The sequence below is a fragment of the Thermobia domestica genome, chromosome 10 (assembly GCF_964235325.1).
Source record: "Thermobia domestica chromosome 10, izTheDome1.hap1.1, whole genome shotgun sequence".
NCBI classification, from domain to species: Eukaryota; Metazoa; Arthropoda; class Insecta; order Zygentoma; family Lepismatidae; genus Thermobia; species Thermobia domestica.
In genome coordinates, this window is record NC_137463.1 from 229,087,519 (window position 1) to 229,111,466 (window position 23,948).

A 23,948-nucleotide genomic window follows, 5' to 3' on the forward strand; every position below is an offset into this window, starting at 1 on the left:
ATGATATTATAGGTTCAAAAAAAAAAGTCCATTTAAATAACAGGGGAAATTTTTTCATCCTGCCTTTGGACCTCCCTAAAATTAAAAATATTCACTTTAGGCAATTTTCCTGTTGGGTAGTACTGAAAAGCTACAATCATGTCAAATTTAATCATTGTAATCCTGCAGGAAGTGCCCAATAATTTTGGGGTGTAAAAGCTTTTCCATATAAATAACATGAGGAAGATTTTTCAGTCCTCCACAAAACCACTTTAAAGATTGAAATTTTTATTTTTAGTGATTTTGTTAAATAATCCTATAGAAAACGCGCATGCATACCGAATTTCAAGTTTTTTAATTCCAATTCCAAGTACCTAAAACATGAGATTATAGGTCCAAAAGGAGGCCCATTTAAATAACGTATGGAATTTCTTCACCCCCCCTTTAGATCTCCTAAAAATGAAAAATATTCACTTGTGGCAATTTTTCTGTGGGTTAGTCCCGAAAAGCTACAATCATGTCAAATTTCAATTTTCTACGTCAACCAGAAGTACCCGTTATTTTATGTCAGTGAGTCAATTCATGTAGTTTTATATCGCACATTATTCATTAATTGATTGGCTGAACTGTAAACAAATAGTTTAGCCCTATGGCTTCCAGTTCGTGAAGAAGTGTGGTCTGGCAACGGGTTTTGGTTGGAGTGTGTGTACTCAACATCGGTTCCCTCACTCGTTATTTCTACGTTATTGTCGAATGAATATTTTACTTATGGAGAGCTCCAGTATAAAAATCACACTACAGAGGCCCAAACCAATGAAAAGAAGTAGAAAACTTCCCTTGATATCATTAATTGTCATAGCACGAATGGATTGATAATCCCTTTCTTGAAACAGCAGCAAAGACAATGAATCGTGTTTTGTCAATTGTCTTTCCCATTGCACAATGATACCAGAATCACGAAGATATCTCAATATGTTATTAAACGGTCCTACAAGTGGTGAATTTTTGAAGAAAATTATTGCTAGAAAATATGGATAAGCATCTTCCTTCATCAGATGCAACTTCTTAGCAGTTTTGTCCTCTATATATTCCGTATCCGCAAGGTACCCTGACGGAAATCTTTCAGCTACAAGAGCCAGTTTACCTTCTTTAGCTAACAGGTTCAGTTCCGTACCGTTTTCTACAAGAATAAACCTTTCACTTATAATTTGAAGTAAAGACTCACTTGAAACTTCGAACATCTGTTGATATACAGGCAATAACGAACCCCATTGTAAGCCAGAGTCAACAAGTTGTTCTAAAGTGTCTATCGGTTTCTCATAAATAGGAACAGTTAGATGTGACACAAGATTAGAGTTGAATGCTGTTATCAATAACGTAGACATAAAGAAACACAAAACAACCAAGTGTCTTATTACGGAAGCTTCCATATTTGTAACACCTACACCAACTAGTATACCGACGGAGTACAACATTGAGTAAGAATATTCCAGATATGGATTTCTTGCGTAGGAAGTAAGAGCTTTAGCGTAAAGTATGGAGAAAAAGTAAAACAAAAGCGAAACAGAAAACGTATAACCAATAATTGCAGCCCAAACATTAACAGAAAGGGGAGAAAATATTGACCATAAATTCTGGTTCAATATTGGTGCTGGCGTAAGAAATACCAGAGCATTCTGCATATAAGGAACAGACAACGCATAGCGGGAAAATATTTGCTCTATTATGGAAATTCCTGGTATTCCAATATGATAGTTGCCATTTAACATAACACCATAGAAACTATCGGGACTCATATTATCACTTACATCTAATTCATACAATTCAATGGTTTTCACTGTCCACGAAAAATTATATTTCTTCGAAAATTCATCCATTAATCTATAGTCTATACCATCATAAGTGGACCCTTCTACCATGCCTTGAGGACTATATGGTAACATAACCAGTGTTAAGACTATTCCGTTTAAATCGTCTAATCTTTCATTTTGCACAGTTTGAATATTTTCTTTGAAAACATGTATTGTCGAGGATGTTACAATTTCAAATTTCTTAGGGTTCAAGTTATCTCCGAATGTGTGATATAGGCCAGAGTATCTTATAGAGGAGTTGTCTGGATGATTTTGGTCTTCAAAATTTAATATAAAAAGATAAGGGAAAAACTTGATTAGAGTACAGTTTCCCAGTTCATCGAGTGCATCCATGGAGTCCTGTCGTACGGCCAATATTTTTTTGACTTTTCTCTGGATCGACACTTTGAATGCTTCATTAATAAAATAGAGCATATCACAAATATTGTTAGATGCAAGGACAATTGTGTCGCAGTTTTGATTCATTGATTCTACAAGGAATTTATTTAAAGATTCGTTTGTATTAGCATTTTTAATGTCTCCAGTAATTAAAGGAACAAATGATCCATTTATATTCTCATGAACATTGTCTTCAATTATTACACTCTCTTCCAGAACTATGTTGCAGAACTTGGAATGGAATTCCGAATGCAGTAAATTTGACAATAGGATTATGTTGCGTTTTATAACCTTTTCATTGTGATTTGTTGCCATTTTCATCATAAATTCAGAAGTTGATACGGAATGAAACAGAAGTATGAAGATTTGTAGAAACTTGCGCAGCAACAGCACCTGAAAATTAATTACATTTAAAAAAAAGTAACCAGAGAAGAATATAAAACAGAAATACAAATAAATACGTATAAAATAAGATCCTTAAGGGTAAGTTCTGAAGTATAGTTTTCGAGAAAATCCAGAGTCTTTTATGGGATTTTATTTAAAAATTTACATTATTTGTTGCCACCCTGATGCAGTTTACAGCTTTAATTCTGCTAAAATAGATCATTTGAATCACTGAATTCGAAAACCAGTCATCCCCATCGAAACTAATTTTACAAGAGAGACAAAAAAAAACTAAATTAGACAATATGCATCTGACACAGAGGGCTGTTTTCATTTTTTGACCGTAGAATATGGCTGTTTACATAATATTCCATCACTTTGATGTGATAATAACCCATTTTGTTTTCATTAAAAATCAAAAATAAAATTTGGAGATGACTTATTTTCGTACAAAATAGGAAAATATATTTTACATTATGTTAAACAAATAAAACTATTATTCATTTTTCATTTACAGCTTGAAATAAGTCTATTATATATGCTACAGATTATATGGATATGGTTATGTCTGTCACTGTAATTGGATTGACAGTTAACGGAAAGCTAAACTAAGTCTTTAAAGTCAGACAACCTTTTGGATCATGGTTATAATAGGTAGCAAACTAAGAGTGTAAGATTTTTCTTTTTTTTACAAAAAGTACTTTGTCCATACAAAATAATGTTTATTGGACTCCTTTTTGAACATAAACAACGTCGTTCAAAAAACGATAGGAAAATTCATTGTATTTTTGACATCCAGACCAATTTACTTAGGAAAGCTGTTAGTCAATAATGAACTGACAACTACTTGATGATATATCGTTTCAATGATACCTAATGATGTATAATCACTCTTGTCGGTAGCTGTCTTTTTACTTCAACGAACAGTTGTGTATACACTACTCAATCGTGTAGTAATATGAGCAAAATTGGATACAAAACTGTGACATTCGCGTGTACCAGTTTAATAGTGTGAAGAACATACAAATAGTAGGAAATGTTGAAGAGAAACTGTTAGCTAAGGGTCAAATCACATGTTTAAGTAGTTCGTTTGAAATGAAAATGAAATAAAATCTTTAAGTTTTATGTCTCACGGTTATATCGGCTAGGCTAAAGGAGACGATGATGATGAGAAATGAATGAAATGGTAGAATGACGAAAGTGGGAAGAAACGGGAGAACCCCGAGGAAACCCACGCACGCAGTGTTTGTCCACCACAAAGCTCATCTGACGCGAGCTGGGATCGAACCAAGGATCCCATGCACCAGAGGTGAACGCTCTACCACTGAAAGTGGTTCGTTTGAGGGAAGAGAATCATTCTCTGCGAAAAATCGCTCAGTGGTAGGGCAGAGCAGTGCGTCGAACTCTTGGAGGATAATCACAACGTGGTGTAAATAACGCATGCAAACGCATAGATCGTCCAAAAATAATAACTTTTCTTAAGGACAAGTTCACTGCAAAAACAAGCAAATGGGATAGATGTTCACTGCTCCGAAAGAGCCAATAGAAGTACGGAAGAGCTATTTCCATTCGGTATCAAATAGGACGGTAGCTCAGCACCTTTAGATCTACGACCTTAGCGATAGGATTGAAGTAAAGAAATCATATCATCAAGCAGGAAAATTACAAAATGATACTCCTTTGCCACGAAAGAAAATAAAGTAACAACTGTAACGATAAACAATGGAAGAGGGCACTCTGGACCGACGATTCCCGCTTTTCGCCTTCCTATGCTAGAAGTTTGAGCGTCGCACAGCGGGGCCAAATCATGCAATCCCTGTCAAAAACTCGAAAAATGAAATAAAAGATTGACTTGACATAATTTGTTATATGAAACCTTAATAGTGTACACATAAGATAGTGTGCAGGAAAGGAAGTGATACCATCTTACAATGAGCTCATGGCACGTGTAAACTTGGTTATCCGCCGAAGCCAGAGAGGCGATGCTTAGTGACAGAAGATAGGAAGTTGACTTTGAACTTCCATACATTGCGTATAGATATTCAGTGGCTGGTCAACAATGTGACACGATCCACATGTATGTATCGTTTTGTATACTTAGAATGTTGTTGTGATGTGTAGTAGTACTAAGTAATATCATGTTTGGAAAATGCTGTGGTGTTGAAAGCATATAAACTATGGTCAAACGATAGAATGGCATTTCAATAGAAAATGTCATATCATGTCTGTGATTTTTTAATATGTCGTAGCGGAAACATTGTTCTTACTGTATGCAAAGAGAAAACCTGCAAATATTTGCACTTTTAGAAAATATAAGGCATGAAAATATTTTAAGAAAAACGCATTCTGGATGTAGTGCTGCTTTTGAAGTGAGCTAAGGCGAATGTGAGAGCAAGTGTTAGGTTATTAGACGTTTTTTCCTCACGCACGCACTGACAAAGTTGAATATAAGTTGATTCTGGGATTTTGCATCCAGACCTCGTTGTGGGCTTTGCCCCAATGCCCTATCTTGTTCCCAACATCTAGTCATACTTTTCTGGCATTCTCCAACAGAAATAAACTCTAGTCAACCATATTTGATTAATGGTGGCGACATTTTGAAACGCCAATATTTGCAAAACAATCTACGAACCACAAGGCAGCACCATATTAAAAATGGTGTTGATCAATTCAGTGTTTTGTTTCTTTGTGATGAGTGCACAGACGTGACATTGGAATCAATAGTAATGAGCCTCCGCTCGCTCCTGTTTAGAGTGCTCCAATCAAAGCTCTGAAATGAGCCTACGTATTGCACGATGCAATATATGAAACAACCTGAATAGGTTACCGATGCGTGTAAATCATAATATTTGTAACATATCTGATAATATATTCATATCGAAAACTTGTCATGAGATAATTTTTATGTATTGAAGCCTTCTTGCATCATCATTATCATAACCAATCCGCCACAACTTTGAAATAATTTTGAGAAGCAAGAAATTTTCTTTAATTTTATTATTCTTCAGTTGTGGATTGTATAATTATACTTTTTCCTTTCACGTGCAAGAATGTGAGCAGTGAATTGCCAATTCAAAGCATATTGCCCACGCGTGTGTTTATGTCAATCATATAATTTGTTATATAATTTAGGCGTGAACATAAGGAATATTTCCTTTTATGATGTAAAACTTTATATTTGTGATGAAGTGATGTCGAAATAAGATAAACATTTCAGTCCACATATTTTCTTTTACACTTTCAAAGGCATGTTTATATAGTGCATCTTGGAGTGTACCACCTAAAAACTGTTTTTTTTTTGTTGTTGTTGTTGTTGTTTGCTTGTAAATTCATTTAATGTCCAAATCTTTCTTGTACTTACTAGCTAAACCTGCGCCCTCTACACAGCGTATAATTCACATATGAGCATGAATCTCCTTATCATTCCTCACATCTGTACATGTCCCTTTACAGACACAAGTAAAAGACATCTTGATAAAAATCGGCAAGGGGTACCATAAAGGGGAGATTTTTTTCAATTATTTTTACAATATCAGGTTGGAGCCAACTTCCGGTTGGAGTTTCTAATCATGTATGATCAATGTGTTTGCATACAACATATAATGAGCAAACACATTACATACACAATTAATTATAATGTCAGTGATATATGGTGTTCATGGGGCAAAACACTCCAAACAATAAAGATTCATGTTAGATTGGAGAAATGGCTATCCTTCGTTTTTCATTATCATTTGGCCATGAAACACGCCTGAGAGATATACAATCCATGTATACAACTGTTGTGTTGGAATGCATAACTCATAGGATATGTTGCTTTAGTTTTTCTTTTAAATTTCAACACTTCTAGTGTACCTCTAAAACAATGTAATAAAGAAATAACGGACGTTTTTTTAATATTCAACTAGAAGTGGACAATCTACACAAAACTTAGAATCGACCAGCAAAAACGGCACTTGTAATTTTCGAGATCTCATTGTCGAGAGGATTGGAGACAAACATAACTTTTCTTGACCACAAACACATAAATCTAGCATTTTAATATATAGATTGAATGCATTATTGTAGCCACTGCACACACCGAACAAATTGGTTTTCTTACAATTTTCTGCTTCATATAGCGCATTCTTACTTTTTGCCAAGAATTCAGTGCTTCGGGCCCATTGTGCGTCGTCGTCCCGAAGAGCGCTTTCATCCTAACCGCGTAATACCTGCAAAAACGTACGGGGAAGGTAGCGTCACTGTTTGGGGATTCTTTACAGACTACCAAATTGATAATTTAATGGAATAATGGGCACAAATATGTTTCACAGCGGGTTTAATTGAGGCATGGAATTCTACCAGGAACTCGGATTTGGGACAATATCTTTGTACTTTAACAGAACTACCATTGCAACATTCTTCCAAGCTTTGCAATAGTTATCTACAATGTAAAAAAATGTATATATCACCAGCAAATGGAACAAAGCTCTTGTAAGATGAACTTAACAGGACAGTCCGTAAATAGATGCCAATGAGTACTGAAAGTCTCTGGAAGCCCTTCAGAGATACTGGGGTAGCATAGCTTCGCAAAGTTGGATAAATTAAACAAGTACCAAGAATTTATGAAACTATCAAGGCTAAGGTTGACATTTCGTTGAACGCAAACACATTCAATAAATTTGTCTTAGTGGAAACAGGACCATATGTTATAATTTCATTTTATGAGCAATAATCTTTGTTTTACAAAATAAGTTTTATAAACTGGGTGTGTATGGATATATATATCTTCTTTTTATCAAATTGTAAAAAGAGCAGTAGTGTACTCACAAGGGAAAGTCTCACCAGTTGTCGCTAAAATCTGATTGCCACATAGCACATCTGATAGAGCATCATGAGAAATAAAAATGAGCAAAATTCAATTTACTATTGACCAAAAGGATAGGACCTATGGGCCCTCAACATTTGAATATCCAAAAATTTATATCGTTGGATTATGTACATTTAAAGTAAATATCTTAAACTGTTACAGCAATCAAACCCAAGAGCACAATATAAAGAGAACAAAATACCTTATCAAAAACCACAAACAATGTTGCCATAGACGAAGCAGTGTTACCAACTCAGCAGAAAAATATTTTATTTGAAATAGCACCATATACAAATGTGCACAGATTTAAAATGCACTATTATTACTAAACATAACAGTGAAGTGTTGTGCTACAGTGTTGTACATTACTTGAGCTATGTGTACTGAAAATGTACAATGGAGAAGTCTGATATGTAATCTATATTAACGAAACTTAAGCAAATTGATTAAATTTTACAACAATTAACAATTAAATTTTTGAAGCAGTTTCTTTCTCGACTTTTTCCTTGTGAACCTCAGAAACGTTACAAAACCCAATACTTTCACTATCTAATCTTTACAGGTATACCACAATATACCAAACAGTATTTACTCTCGTAGCTGGGAAGAGAACAATTATAAATATGTTCGTATGCTCAGAACATTCATTAATGCGAAGTTATTAAAATAAAAAAACGGTGAAGTTTCAAAGTAATAAGATATGTAATACATAATGAATTTCTGTTAACGTTCCTTTTGTTCACTCTCGAAAAATCCTAGGCATTAGCTAGGAATAACGACTGGAAATACGAGCACCTAGATAATTTAAATCTAAAATATGTAGGCCCAGGTATAAAATTGTGGTGTCTTGTTTTGAGAATTGGTGTATGGTAAAGAAGAAAAAATTCGAGTACTTTCTTTGTTCATGATGCTCGTTCGGCAGCCTAACCATCTGTACTACTAGTCTGCCTCTGTTTGCGTTAGCTTTCTTCAGCTCTAAACGATCGCGATGACCACGAAAGTGTTTTCCTTGTGGAAATATAGTAAAACAGCAAAGACAAAATGTAACAATATTTTTTTGTAGCATTAAAATACGAAAGGTGTGTAGTGATAATTGCGAATATGTGCAGTAAATGGTAAAAACGGTGTAAAATATATAGTAGGATACGCATTTTTAAAAGACATTAAGACCTTTCCGGTGCAGAAAGTGCTATGATTGTAGCCATAATATAATACGTAGAGATCGACCACATTTATAATATGTATGCAGACAAGTTTACAATGTGTACAATTAAGAGTGGGAGAAATGTATAGGCGCTAATACAACATTAATTTTCTAAGCACTAGGAGACAAGTTTTGAAAAAAAAATAAAATCTATATTTGTCACTATAATATAGTGGTGATATTAATATTGATTTTTTTTTACAAAATAATAGCAAAGAAAAAAGAACATCTCATTTCGCTCTGCACATCATTTAACCTGAAACCTGTCGTAAATACTCCTACCAGATAGGCAAAACCAGAATCTCCGCTCTTGACTAAATTATAATACCACGTGATGATATGTCTCATGTTGATGTACTAAACCTAGGCTATTCTGATCATAATGCTCAACTTCTTTATTTTTCTACACAAATAATTAATAAGAAAACAAACGTGGGCGTGAAATGGTCTGAAAAGCGTTCATTTACACCCACTAACATGGCATATTTCAGATACTTGTTGAAAACTGAACCGTGGGAAGATGTTTATAACCGTTTTGGGACGTACCCGCATGATTGTGCAGGTACCAACTACAATCACTAATAATTATACCGGTATATTTTAGTGTTGCATTTTATTTTCATCGACCGAGGACGGCTCGCTATAATTTTGCGGGTTATATGAGTCGTACAGATGTGTCAATCCCATACGAGCATGGGTACTTCTTTTGTTTCCGGTTGAAGTTTTGTTGGGACTTATAACGATGTTGAAAATTTTCCCGTCCCGAAAGGGATAATGAATGTAATGTTAATAACCAATTTAATTCTTTCTTAGGTATATTTACTCATTATTTTAATATTGCCTCTCCTAAACAAAAAAATTAAGATAAATAAATCGGTAAAAGTTAGTTCTAAGTGGAAGACTTTAGGAATGACAGTTTCTCTAGAAAAAATGTGCTATTTACATCAACTATCCCGACGCTGCCGAATTCCCGTGTTTAACCCTTTCCGGATCCTGGCTTTTTGGGCTATTTTTTAGACTTTCAGTCAAGCAGCTACTGTATCGTCACTATTTATCCTAGGATCATGGTTCATACCTCATTCTCTTCAGAATAGAGCTGGCTTTCAAATGGTACCACTCGCATGCTCATACCATATACCAGAAGCGGGCAAAAAATGTCAAAGTGAAAATTTTGGAGGGAAAATTTTTTCTCGAACTTTGGCCCTTCCTGGACCCCCCCTGTGTGATCGTAGCCATAAAAAAAATCTGATAAATAGTACTTGGTATAGTGAAAGTGTGTGCCAAATTTCAAGTTTCTATCTTGAATAGTAAGGGCGGGAGAATTTTTATCAAAATTCCCACAATGCCCCAAAGTACCATAAAACACTATGATCTCAGGGGAAAAAAATCCTGAGACATCCCTAATTACCCTAGGACTATAATCCGCCAATCATTCTCTTCAGAATAGAACTGTCTTTCAGGCGGTACCATTCACATGTCTCCATCATGTATCTAAGGCGGGAAATTCCTGAAAGAAGGGATTTTTTGGGCAAATTTTCCCTTTTTTCAACTTTTGCCCCTCTGGATCCCCCTGTTTTTACGCAGAAACCGGAAAAAAACTTCTGGTAAATACTACTCGGTGGACTAAATGTTTGTGCAAAATTTCAATCTTCTACGTGAAAAAATAGGCCCGCCAGAAAAAATTTCCCTACCATGCCCCACTTTTACCCTATACAGAAGTATATTTGGATAAAAATTCACTGAGACGGCCCTAATTACCCTAGAATAATAATTCGACCGTCGTTCTCTTCAGAATGGAACTGCCTTTCAGACGGTATGACTCACGTGGTCCTATCATGTATGTAAGGCAGGGAAATGACGAAAAACGGGATTTTTGGGGTAAAAAATCCCTATTTTTACCCCTTTGCCCCTCTGGTTCCCCCTGTTTTAGCACTGACATCGGAACAAAAAATCTGGTAAATACTACTCGGTGGACTGAATGTTTGTGCAAAATTTCAATTTTCTACGTGAAAAAATAGGCCCGCCAGAAAAAATTTCCGTACCACGCCCCACTTTTACCCTATACAGAAGTATATTTGGATAAAAATTCACTGAGACATCCCTAATTACCCTAGGATAATAATACGACCGTCTTTCTCTTCAGAATGGAACTGCCTTTCAGACGGTATGACTCACGTGGTCCTATCATGTATGTAAGGCGGGAAAATGACGAAAAACGGGATTTTTGGGGTAAAAATCCCTATTTTTACCCCTTTGCCCCTCTGGTTCCCACCTGTTTTAGCACTGACATCGGAACAAAAAATCTGGTACATACTACTCCGTGGACTGAATATTTGTGCAAAATTTCAATCTTCTACGTAGAAAAATAAGCCCGTCAAAAAATATTGAACATACGCTTAGAAAATGAGAAAAGAAATTTTTGACTTATGACGTCATCACCTCCTATGTCTGGACGCAGGACGGTCTGAAACCATACGTAATGTCTTCTGCAAGGCCTCTGGACTTGGAAAAAAAAAAACCGGACGAAAAAGCTCAAATAGAAGAGAAATAACGCAATGTACCATGAAAAGTGCATATGGTACAAATTGTACCATAGGATCTCGAAGGGGTTAAACGATACTATAAAATGTACAGACGAGTTTTACCAGTTTTACATAAGATCATAAAACACGCAAAAATGTTAGAAAATGATACTTACGTTGGGAAAGCTTCCAATAATATGAAAGCTATGTGGCAAATTATTCGGAAAGAATCTGGGGAACGGAAACCCTCCTCTAAGATAACTAGTGTTTCTTGTAAAAACAAAATTATTAGAAAACCGACTGAAATTGTAAATGCTTTTAACGATTACTTCACGAATGAAGTGGAAAAGCCTATCACTAATAACGTGAACAATAAACTATCTAGCAAACGATACGTTAGTAGACACAATGATAATACTTCGAAAAATTATTCGATTGTCTTACACCCAGTAACTAGTCAAGAAATCTTAAATACTATACTGAAAATAAAAAATAAGAGTTCTTCAGGATATGGTGAAGTTCCTGATAAAATTCTAAACCAATCTCTTATGAGATTGCTGATATTTATGCTTCATAGTAAATAACTCATTTACTAGTGACGTTTTTCCTGAAGCATTTAAGTTAGCAGTTGCTAAACCCCTATATAAAAGTGGCAAGAAAGATCTTACATCGAACTACAGACCAATATCGTGTCTGTCTACCTTCTCCAAACTTTTTGAAAAACTTATGTACATAAGACTAGTTAGCTTTCTAAATAAATTTAACTTAATATCTTCTGCTCAAAATGGCTTTAGATCAAATAAGTCTACTGAAACTGCTCTTTACTCCTTTCTCTATTCCGCTTTAAATCTACTCCTTTCTTTATTCCGCTTTAAATTCATAAAAACGCCAAGAAGTATGCACCCAGCATTTTTCTTGATCTTAGCAAAGTTTTTGATACAATTGATCATGGAATTTTACTTGAAAAATTGCAAGATTATGGCATTAGGGGAAATGCTTATGAGTGGTTTAAATCGTATATATCCAACAGAAGGCAAACTGTTGAAATTAACTGTCAAACTCGAGATACTCAGTTAGTAAGCAAATGTTATTCAGATACCAAAGAGTTAAAATTTGGAGTTCCTCAAGGTTCTATCTTAGGCCCTATTCTATTTTAATACATATAAATGACTTGCCACAATATTTAGACTCTCCTAAAATTGTTCTGTATGTTGACGATACAAATACAGGGTGTCCAACATACAATGCAATACGGAGTTTGGGATAGTAGAACTTTTGAACCGGAAGCGGTACACAATAATGGTTATATCAAAATGAAACCTTGTTCATGCATATATTTATAAACTAGGGAGCAACTATTGAAGTACAATAGGAACCACACAGTGTTGCCAGGTGTAACCGAAGGTGGAAATCAATTTTTTTTACAAGTCACGTAAATTGACTCATACGTATAGATGTTCTGTTGATAATTTTCAGTTTGCATAGTTGGAGTAGCTTAGATACTATGGAATAGAAAAAAGAAATTTTCATTTCCACCGATAACTAATCGGATTTGAGTTATGAGTCAATTTACGTGACTTGTAAAAAAAAATGGATTTCAGCCTTCAGTTACATCTGGCAACACTGTGTGGTTTTTATTGTACTTCAATAGTTGTTCCCCAGTTTAAAAATGAATGCATGAACAAGGTTTCATTTTGGTATAACCATTATTTGTGTACCGCTTCCGGTTCAAAAGTTATGCTATCCCAAACTCCGTGTTGCATTGTATATTGGACACCCTGTATATTAGTAACTGGAGAAACTTACGTTGAGTTATGTAATGCAGTAGACTCCACCATGTCTGCCGTCAGTGACTGGCTGGATAGAAATACGCTAAGTCTTCGTGCATATGCTTAGTAAAAACAACGAGATAAGAGAACGCCATTGTGTAACAATTAATGGTAAAACGTTGAATTACGTTTCGGATATCAAATTTCGTAGTCTTTGGGTTTCAGATACATTAGATTGGAAAATGCATATTCAAAAATTATCTAGTAAACTGGGTCAAACCTGTTACATGTTAAAGCTTTTACGAAATAGTGTCAGTCAGCATGTTCTGCTCACAACTTATTTTGGACTTTTTCATTCTAAATTGAAATATGGTATTATATTCTGGGGATCTACTGCACTGCTAAATTCCATATTCGTTTTACGAAAGAGAGCTTTAAGGTTTATGACCAGAAGTAAACTTCTCGAACTTCTTGTAAACCTATATTTATTTATTTATTTATTTATTTATTTATTTATTTTTGAAATCTTACCTCTTCAATGTATATATATATATATATATGAACTTCTAAAATTTGTAAGAAAAGATATACATATAGGTACAAGCAGGTTCCCGTTGAACCCAGATACTCATATGCATAATAAAAGACAAGCGTAGGGTCTTCATGCAGAATCTTCACGTTATAATAGTAGTACATATCCTATGGCAGTGAATATTTATAACAAGCTCCCTTCCACTTTAGAAAACAAAACATCCTGTTTCAATAAAGCAGTCAATTACTACCAACTCGAGCACTGCTTCCATTCTGTAGAAAAATATCTCGCAAATCCATAATCAGTTATATCAATAAATGTTTAGTTAATAAGGTTTAAAGTATATGTTTTTTGTGTATCTATAATGTAAGGGTTTATTAACTGTTATTTTGTTTTTATATCGTTATATAAATTAGAATAAGGAAAGAATATACCTCTTTAACTTAAATTGACACTATTTTTAATACTGTATGTAAGATTTAAATGTATAAATATGTACACATTCGATGTTCTTATGACATGTTCAACTCATACGTTCACGTTATGAACAATTTGTATGAAAGAGGATGAAAATAAATACAAATACAAATACACATTTTCAATCTGTGCGTAATTTATTTTTGAATTGTGTAGGTCAGAAATAATAATCTTGCTGATATATAAATAAAATTTGTGTAATGATATAACATTACAGATGACTTTTAGCGTGTTTTAAATTAGGAAGATATATCTTATTATCACGTTATTATTAGATTCGAGAGAAAATTATCAAATTGCAAATCCTACAAATGAAGGAAGAAAAGGCACACGAGGAAGAGGAGAGGGCCATAGTATCGGTAGCACTCAGGGAAACAGCAAAAAAAGATGCGGGAGAAACAAAGAGAAGATGTCATATTGATAAGAAAATGTGGTGGTTGAATAAAGAAGTTCAAGCACTTGTGAAGGAGAAAAAGGAACGACACAAAACTATATAACCTGGAAATCAACAAGACCTGAAAGAACACTAGAAAGCGAAGAACGCCAAGAAAGCAGTTAATGTAGGAAAATCCCAGGCTTATAATGAATTGTGCAAAAACCTGAATGTAACAACAGAAAGAGAAAATATTATAGTGCTTTCGAAAGTAAAAGAGGGGCAAAATTAAGATATATCGCATGTGAGCTGCATCAAAGATGAAACTAACGTGGTTCTGACCTGTAAGGAGAAGATAAAAAGGCGGCGGAAGGTGTATTTACAGAAACTTCTCAGTGAAGAAAACCAGAGGAAAACTTCAAAAAATCTGCTCACAAATCAGGGACTGTCTGGCCTGTGATTATGGTAGAGGCAGAAAATGTCATGAAAGGGATGAAAAGTGGTAAGTCCCTATGATCGGATAATATCCCTATAGAAGGATGGAAAAGTTTAAGTGAAGAAGGAGTGGGTTACTCGACCTTTTCACTGGACATTGGAAGCAGGAAATTTGCCAAAAATATGGAGAAGCAACCACGTTGTACCGGTTTTTAAAAACAAAGGATATGTGCAAGAATGTGGTAACTCAAGGGAAATAAAACTTGCGAATCATACAATAAAGCCCTAGAAGACAGTTATAGAAACAAGATTGGGCGAAAACACAGAAATAACAAAATAACCAAGTTCATTTCATGTCAGCACGGTCGACAACAAATGCAATATTTGCACTTAGTATGCTAAAGGAGAGGTACAGAGAATACCAGAAAGCGTATGATAGTTCGTACGATTTTCATCGACTTAGAGAAAGTGTATGATAGAGTGCCACGGTATCTTATTTGGTGAGCACTGAAGAAGTGTGTGGAGGAACAGGAGTGAGAAACGCATGTGGAAAAATAGAATTGTTCCTACATAAAGTGTTTATTAGGATTTAGGAAAGAAAGTGTTACCTGGGTGACACAGACTCTAATTTAATACTAATAGTAATATTACCTAAAACTAAAGTAAGTTTTGGTTTTAAAGCTTATCATACTTTGTAGACCGAAACAATTTAAAGCTAATTTATTATAGGAACCATACAGTGGAAAGATTGCTATTCATTTAAAATGAACGTTTTCTTTCACTAATATTCTTATGGCGATAGTTTGCTTCATTTTCTACTAACACACATTTATTATTTATTTATTTCTAATTGAAAGCTCTTGTTTCACTTATCGTTCACCATCAGCCAATTATAGCTCGAAAACGCCGTTTCGTAAATTGATGTGAAACAGGAAAGATGAAAGAAAAATAGAACATATACAATATTACGTGGACTCAACTGCCAGTAACACGTCATGAAACAAAACGAAAACATCCGATAAAACTAATAGCCTAAAATTACAAGATAATGGGATCAGATAATTATATTTTCTCAAAAATGAGTACGATTTTCATTTTAGAATAATTACTAGGAAATCAGACCTTGTATCGTTCTTTATTTTATTTCCCGGTCTATCTTTCGATAGGGAAATAATTACTATTCTCGTTTTGCAATCTAAACACGGTAAGTTCAGATTTCGTGTTTGGTTGTCACGGTTTTTCAGATATATTTTCAATTTTTGTAGGCAAAGTTGAATTTGATCTTCAGATATACTACCTGTACAAATTTAGTCGAAAGTTACTTCTCGTGTTTTATCGTATGCTGTGGTAACTAAACAACTTGATCAATTTTTTTACACTCCCAATTTACAATGCACAAAGGTAGATTGCAGTGTAAAATACATATCTCTCCGTAGAATCCTCCCTTTGAGAGATCAATCAAGCTAGAATTTGTTACGACCCACTTTTAACAGTAGGCCGTATCATTAAATACATATTAATAAGGTGAGCGTACGCATTGTTAACCTATGTCCGCAAAAAGCAATAATGAAAGTGGGTGTACATTTAATTATTCTGTTTTATAGATAATTAGGCTGAAACAAGAAAAATACCGTTATTGTATACTAATTGGAAATGGCAGAAAACTTGAACATAAATTAAAGTTTTTACGGACGGAGGGCAAGGTGCCCCTCAAAACCCCCTTGTTTATTACAAAGTAACTATGGATAATTATATAGTATATTACTATGTAGGAAAAAAATAGGGCTAGAACTGTGTACTGATAAGAACTCATGGATTATCTTATAAATGGAATAAAAAAAATCTAGCTTTTTGTGTCAATTTGCTTTCACATGCATATAGGCCTATACACATATATATTTCCATATGACATATAGCTTTTGGCATAAATAAAGGACATAATTCTTATAAAATTCAGTTTCATAGAGCGTTTTGCATAATTTTTAACAATATTTACTGGTTGGATGAAGTATAATCGTTCAATTTAAAATTTTGATACATTATTTTGTAATTACGATTTACATTTATTAATTAGGAAGGACGACATGATTGAATGTTAGCAGGGGTGGACTGGCTATGTAAAAAGGGCGCGGTCACATACTCTGGGAGGGCGCCGTCCATCTGAGGCTTTCGCTTGTATGGAATACCGCCTCCTAATAAAAGAAAGTGCCGGGGAGCTTCTCCCGAAAAAATAGTACACAAAAAACAACAAAAGATTAAGTAACTATTGCAGTTAATCACGATAGAATTATACAAACTCAATATTTTCATAAATAAACAATGAGACTTTGAGTGCTAAATACGAGGCGTGTTTTTTAAGTAAAGTCCGTTTTGTTGTAGACACTAGTAGTTCGCGCGCATACCGTAACTAGCGTGTGCGTTGTGTACCGGCATGTCTCGGGAACAACTGTGCTCAGTTTCAACTCTGTAGCTGACCTGTACGGTTGTGTTCTGTGCTTTCACAATGTTTAAGACTATCAAGTCACCCGTCGCGTGTGAGGTTCGCTCAGTGATACGGTTTTTGTCAGCAAGTAACCTGTCTGCTGCAGAAATTCATCGACAGATTTGCGAAGTGTACAGTGATACTGTTATGAGTGCAAGCAAAGTGCGTAAGTAGGTACGAGAATTCAAAAATGGCCGTGACAACGTCTATGATAATGACCGCTCCGGTCGCCCTTCTTCGATTACAGACGATTAGGTGGCTTCAGTTGAAGCGAGGGTTCGTGAGAACAGGCGCTGCACAATAACAGGTCTCTCAAACGAATTTCCTGACGTGTCGAGATCAGTGCTTTACAAAATTGTTTCTGAACACCTAAAGTTTAGGTAACTGTGCTGCCGTTGGGCCCGAAACTCCTAAAGAGGACCACAAAAACCAAAGATTTGCGTGTGCCATGAAGTTCTTGACTCGTTATCACGAAGAAGATGACAGCTTCTTGAGTCAGATCGTAACTGGAGACGAAACATGGGTTTCGCATATCACGCCCGAATCGAAGCAACAGAGCATGGAATGCAGACACACACACTCGCCTGTAAAGGTGAAGGCCAAACAGACTCTGTCCCAGCGCAAAATCATGGCGTCGGTGTTTTGAGATAGGCATGGTGTTTTGTTGGTCGACTTCATGCAACGAGGAACCACTACCAAAGGAGAAGCATACTGCCAAGCCCTGTGAAAGCTACGCAGAGCGATTCAAAACAAACGACGCGGCATGCTGACAAAGGACATTGTTCTTCTCCATGACAATGCAAGACCTCACACTGCAGGTCAGACCAGCGATTTGTTGGACAGTTTTGGCTGGGAAGACCACCTACCCTACAGTTTTGATCTTGCGCCGAGCGATTACCATCTGTTCCTCCACCTCAAACAACACCTCAGTGGCAACCGTTACAATGATGACGACGATGTGAAAACGGCAATGAACTCTTGGTTATCGGAGCAGGCGGCAAGTTTTTATGAAGAGGGTATTTTGAAATTGGTTGAGAGTTATAATAAGTGTTTGAACAAACTTGGCAACTATGTCGAAAAATAGAGTAAAGTATGTACTTTCTAAAAATACATTTACTTTTTTGAAATGACCTTTCGTTGTGTACTTATGTTCAAACGGCTTTACTTAAAAAACACGCCTCGTATATTAGGACTATATAAATCTGCACACTTTAACTGAGACTACAAAAATCACACCAGTTGTTTAAATTCTTCGGCTACATTTGTTAACAGCCCAATTATAACTGAAGATTTGAGTTAAGTTTGGGGCTTATGCTATTTTTCATACTTCTGTCTTTTAAAGCTATGTTCATCATAACATTAACTTATTTTTCATCTATTTTTAAAACCGTTAATAAAAAGTATACATGAAACATTTACTACAAATTAACAAAAGTAAATTGAGAATTATATACCTACCTAGCGAAAAAAGAAATTCAAAAACAGAACTGGAAAATGAAAGTAAAGTCACTGCTTTATGCTTGAAGGAGCCTTCGCATCTCCTTGCGTTTTTCAAGAACAGATGATTCCAGATGTTCATCTGTAAGTCTTGAACGGAGTCTTGTTTTTATGTAACGCTACTAGCGTCTCTAACGGCGGGAGTGGGAGGGAGAGACATGTAAAAATGATCCAAAATGACCAAGATTAGAGTCAAATCAATGTATTTCGAAGTCGCTGAGATCATTAATGGTACCACCAAAGCCTAAAACAGAAAGGGCAAGGCCGTAGCCCGAGTAAAGACGGGATCTGGGGGCGGAGAATTGGGGGTGGGAGGGTTGATATATAAAAATCATCCAAAATGACCGATATTAGAGTTAAATCTATAAATTTCAGGGTCCCTAAGATCATTATAATGACATTCCCAAAGCCAAAAACAGAAAGCGCGAGGCCGCAGGCCGAGCAAATACTGGGATTTGGGGCGGAGCGTGGGGTTGGTAAGGGTGATATATAAAAATCGTCCAAAATAACTAATATTAGAGTCAAATCTATATTTAGGGGTAAATCTAATATCATTAATAGCATTCCCACGCCGAAAACAGAAAGAGCGAGGCCGAAGGCCGAGCAAACACCGGGGTCTGGGGTGGAGACCTAGCTGGCTAAAGGCTAGCGAATTTATAAAATAATTATGTACCTTTGTTTTTTTTTAATGTGTTCAGAGAGGAAACTGTGCGCCTTCCCGAGGCTAAGACGGGTCTTAGCCCCTCCCGAGGAGGGCGCAAAGGCACTGATGTAAGGAGGGCGCAGCGGCCATCGGGCCGGTACTTGATTATGGCCAGTCCACCCCTGAATGTTAGTGGAAGTCAGCCCGGAAGCTGTTACTAGGCAATGGGTGTGCGACAAATCATTAAATTATGTAATCGAGAAATAATAATAGCCAATTAGGTGTAAGAACGTGTTTGTGGTACAAGAAGAGAGGATATGAATTATCTCTGTCAGATATTAATTTAATTTAAAGACATTCGCTGATAAATGGATAATTAACGAATCGGCAAGCATAGAATTTCGTGGATGGAAATGAATTATACTTCAAATTAAGTTAATCAGCAGACGATCAGGTAAGGCAATCTATTTTATTCTTAAGTGATCCGTGTGGAAGTTACAGATTGGTACAGAGTGGATATACTATTTAAGTATTAACGTTTTCATTGAGAAATGAACTAACTTTTGCAAGTAGAGTTTGGAAGATAGATCATGGGAATACAAGTTGTTTATTTTGTTTATACAGAGGTTATAATGTGTTGTCATTAAACACCGCGAGTCGCACACACTAGGACGGAAAGGTAAGAAAAAGGGGATATCTCATTAATTTGGTTTCCATAGTAAATAGTCAGTTAAATTCACTGTTGATTATATAACGTTCAAATGTATTTCTTTTTTACTCTTAAAAAAATCTTGAAAATTGTTAAATATCTGAGTGCAAGATAAACAATGGAATTAACTCGATTGTTACTGTTTTCTTTCGTTAAGCCAGTAATTAGAAATTATTTGTTCTGCATATTAAGCTATTGCCTTTACGAGTTAATAGGGTCACTGCTTCGAAACCAAACTGATAAATGATGAGAGTTTGTGTGCAAATCCTGGTGATTATGCGCACACATTATGGTGTATTTGCCGTAAATCTGATACTAGTTTATTTATAAAATTCGATGTGTCAATTATATCTGAGATGACTAGTTTGTACCACTGTGATCGTTATTCTCGGTGAATTCCGGTATTCGAATTGTATTATGTCAGACATAGCAGAATTAATGTCTAGTTATATTCCAGTTTTTGTTGATAAAGAAATTTAGTGCGCTTTATACATTATAGACACTGGCTTACACACATTCAACTATACTTTGGTCCAAAGTCCGAGGTAGGTGCCAGGGCTAGGTACGTAAAAAAATAAAATAAAAAATTAAATTTGTCGTAACTTGTATTTACGTATTATGTTTACATACTATATTATACTTAAAACTTTTACGTTACCTTCTTATTCTAACGTGTCCTTTACGTGCATAGATAAATATAGTTTAGCAGTGGTCTCGAGCTCGATACCTTTAAAAATCTCATAATAATGATAATACGTTGAATAACAAAATTGTTTGTTATGTTTACTATAATTTATATTCCACATCGTATATTATCCTACACTTTTAAATGCACTAGGCAAATATCCTTAAAATAGGACTTTAATGCATAACTAAGAAAGTCCATGAGTTCGATATTAGTCCACATATGATAATCTTTTTTCCCCTTAAGTTTAAAATCACACCTGTACGTCGTATTACTTCCTACATTCCAAATATAGATTTTATAATATTTATTAACATCTCAAGCTATGAAGTCGCTAGTGAAATACTTCTGGGTTTCATACTTGAAGTGCGTAATTTTGAATTAGCATTAGAGGAGTTAAACCGAGAACTTTTTGCGTAGTTCTTGTATTGTATTTCTATATCCTGTTCGTATTTCTTACATATTAATTTCCAAGATGTAATATCAGTTGGAGTTTGGAGGAGAGTAGTGAACAATTTAACTCCCATCTGTCCTTTATCAAAATAATTTTAAAACCAACGAAACTGTCCTTTTCTCGGCCTCTACCTCAATTAGTTTCATTCTTCAAACCGCGTATGAATGTGATGAAGGTATATGAAAGTTATCTACCAGCTGGGTTCCAAACACGAGCGAGCATATCATTTTCTCAATCGTTTCGAGTCAAAACAACTGTTGCAGAGGTTCCTATCTATAGATGTATATTGTAATCTTGAGAAGGCTTGCACTGTTGTGTATTTTCTCTTCCTTCCTACTGTCTTACTTATCATCGCTCATTTCATGGCTAGGTGTAGGTTAGCTTAGAGGGGACCATTATATTTCACTGTCTCTATTATTTTTTAGTATAAGATATTTATGTAGATATTTAATAATAATGAGCTGTTGAGAGAGAATATGTACGTTATTAATATGAAAGATGTGTATATCGATATAAGTAAATGTCGGAAATGATTAATTAAGATGTCAACCAATATGGTGATTGTGAATATATAATTGAAATGTTTAATGCAAGCGCCAAAATGACCATAATATATGAACCCTGCCTGACTATTTAATGACTATTGTGCTGGAATTAAATCACACTTGAGGTCGTATGAGGCTTAAATAAAATAAGTAGGCTATGGAATTACCTCTTGGATTCGTTGGATTTTTTTCTTGCGCTTATGTTATGTTTGTTTATGTTAAATGATTTATAGAAGGAGTCTGTTTACTGAATTGAACAATAAATTGTCAAAACATCGGAATATAGAATTTAATTGTATTAAGTGTATTATATATACATATATATCAAATATAATAGTTTCAAGTCGAATCTCTCGCATGGAGTGGCTTCGCTACAAGTTCCTGGATTACTTGTTGATTTGTTTCTCTGTTTTTATCTTTTACTGAGAAGATCCGTTGCGGATGTATAAATCTCATTTGGATATATTTAAAATGAAATTAAACAACTATTTTCTTTTTTATGAAAACGATTTTTGAAGCATAAAATTATATTGGGTATTACAAATTGATCGTTCTTGTATCCTTGACATCGTGAATTATGTTATGTTCCCGTTTCTTTGTCTACCAAAGGTCTTATCCCCACCGTTTTCCACACCGTAAATATACAATACTTAAATTCCACTATTTTTCGTTTTCTCTCTCTCTCCTCTAGTCTCCACTAGTCTCTCTCCTCTTCCATTTCTTTTGCCTAAACCATATTTACCTAACATACTACCTTTTACTTTTTCTCCATTACTGCATTGAAATCTCTTATTACAACTACATATACATTCTCTTCTCCCAGCTTAGAGTTTCTTTAATTTTCTTATAATTTTCCTCTACTTCTTTAGTTGTATGCGAAGTCCTCAGTCCGATGTCTGTATCACCACTAGATCCTTCTTTTCTCCCTTAAGTCTTAACATCATAACTCTATCATCAGCAACTTCTACTTTCACTACCTTGTATTTTAAGCGCTTACCAAGAATTATTCTTACACCATTATGACCGCCCAAACATCCTATATTTTTCGCTATTCAACATCCCATTATCTTCCTAACTAACTTCACAAACTCCTATCAAATTGACATTATTTTGCTTCATTTTTTCTTTAATATCTTCTAATTTGCCTTCTTGTAACATAGTACATACGTTCCATATCCCTTCTGCTCTGCTTTTTCTTGTCTTCTCTATCTATCTTCCTCACATTGTTAGTTTCTCATACAACAATTCTTCCCAAAACATCCCCCTCCCGGAGATCTGAATGGGAATTTTTACTTCTAAAATTATATTTTGATCTGCGAGAGACCATTGTACGTATGTTCCCCTTTTACTGTCAGCAAACTAGCGAAAATTGAGCGGTAGTTCCCCGTTGCCTTCCACTACGCAGTATCACACCCGTTAGTCACTCTGACAACGCCTAGGACTAACGTCCAAGTAGTCGTACCAATCACTATGATTTATACTAACTTAACCACTAGAGAACTGCTGCCTTGTCCCAGAACACTCAACGTTTTGTTACTCCATTTAGATCGATTCGGTAAGGAGGGGCCTTGTGGTAGTGCAGTACCACCGACCTAGCTTGAAATTTCACTGAAGCACCCAATTTTCCCCACTCACATGTATGGAGAATCTCTATTTACAGAACTGAGCCCCAAAGAAACGTCTGTATTCGTCCCTAATATGTTTTTCCCTTATCCTCGTTTTGGTGTATACTAACTTCTCTGACTCACTTGCTCCCTACGGACGGGCTGAATGCTGCACTCCTGCACTGACTCAGTTAAACGACATTCGAGTTTTTTTTTTAATGTCCACACGTTCGTTTGTGTTTTATGAATTGTAGTTTCTATATCATATGTGTACACGCTGTGTTTTTACTCAGCTCCCGTAAATATGCACCTCTAAATGTAGCTCCTCCAAGAAACACTTTCTAAGGCAGTGAAAGTGCATTTTTTCCTAAGAGAAGTTCATATTTCATGAATGTAAGTGTACTTCCATAACACGTGGTACAAGGAAAGATTGTAAATGTGGGATGTTAAACTAAAAAGAAAGTAATTTTCATTTCATTTCAATTATTTCAGACTATAATATATTCTTTTTGTTTTTGCTGTCAGCAAACCAATGAAAATAGAGTGATAGTTTCTC

At 35.2% G+C, this 23,948-nt stretch overlaps 1 protein-coding gene across 1 annotated transcript; it reads right to left on the bottom strand.

Annotated features, from left to right (window-relative positions):
- Positions 1 to 722: 722 nt before the first annotated feature.
- On the bottom strand, positions 723 to 2,543 carry LOC145661826 (ionotropic receptor 21a-like). Its single transcript, XM_081727164.1, has one exon. The coding sequence runs from the start codon at positions 2,541 to 2,543 to the stop codon at positions 723 to 725; it is 1,821 nt and encodes a 606-aa protein (XP_081583290.1).
- Between the last annotated feature and the right edge of the window lie 21,405 nt (positions 2,544 to 23,948).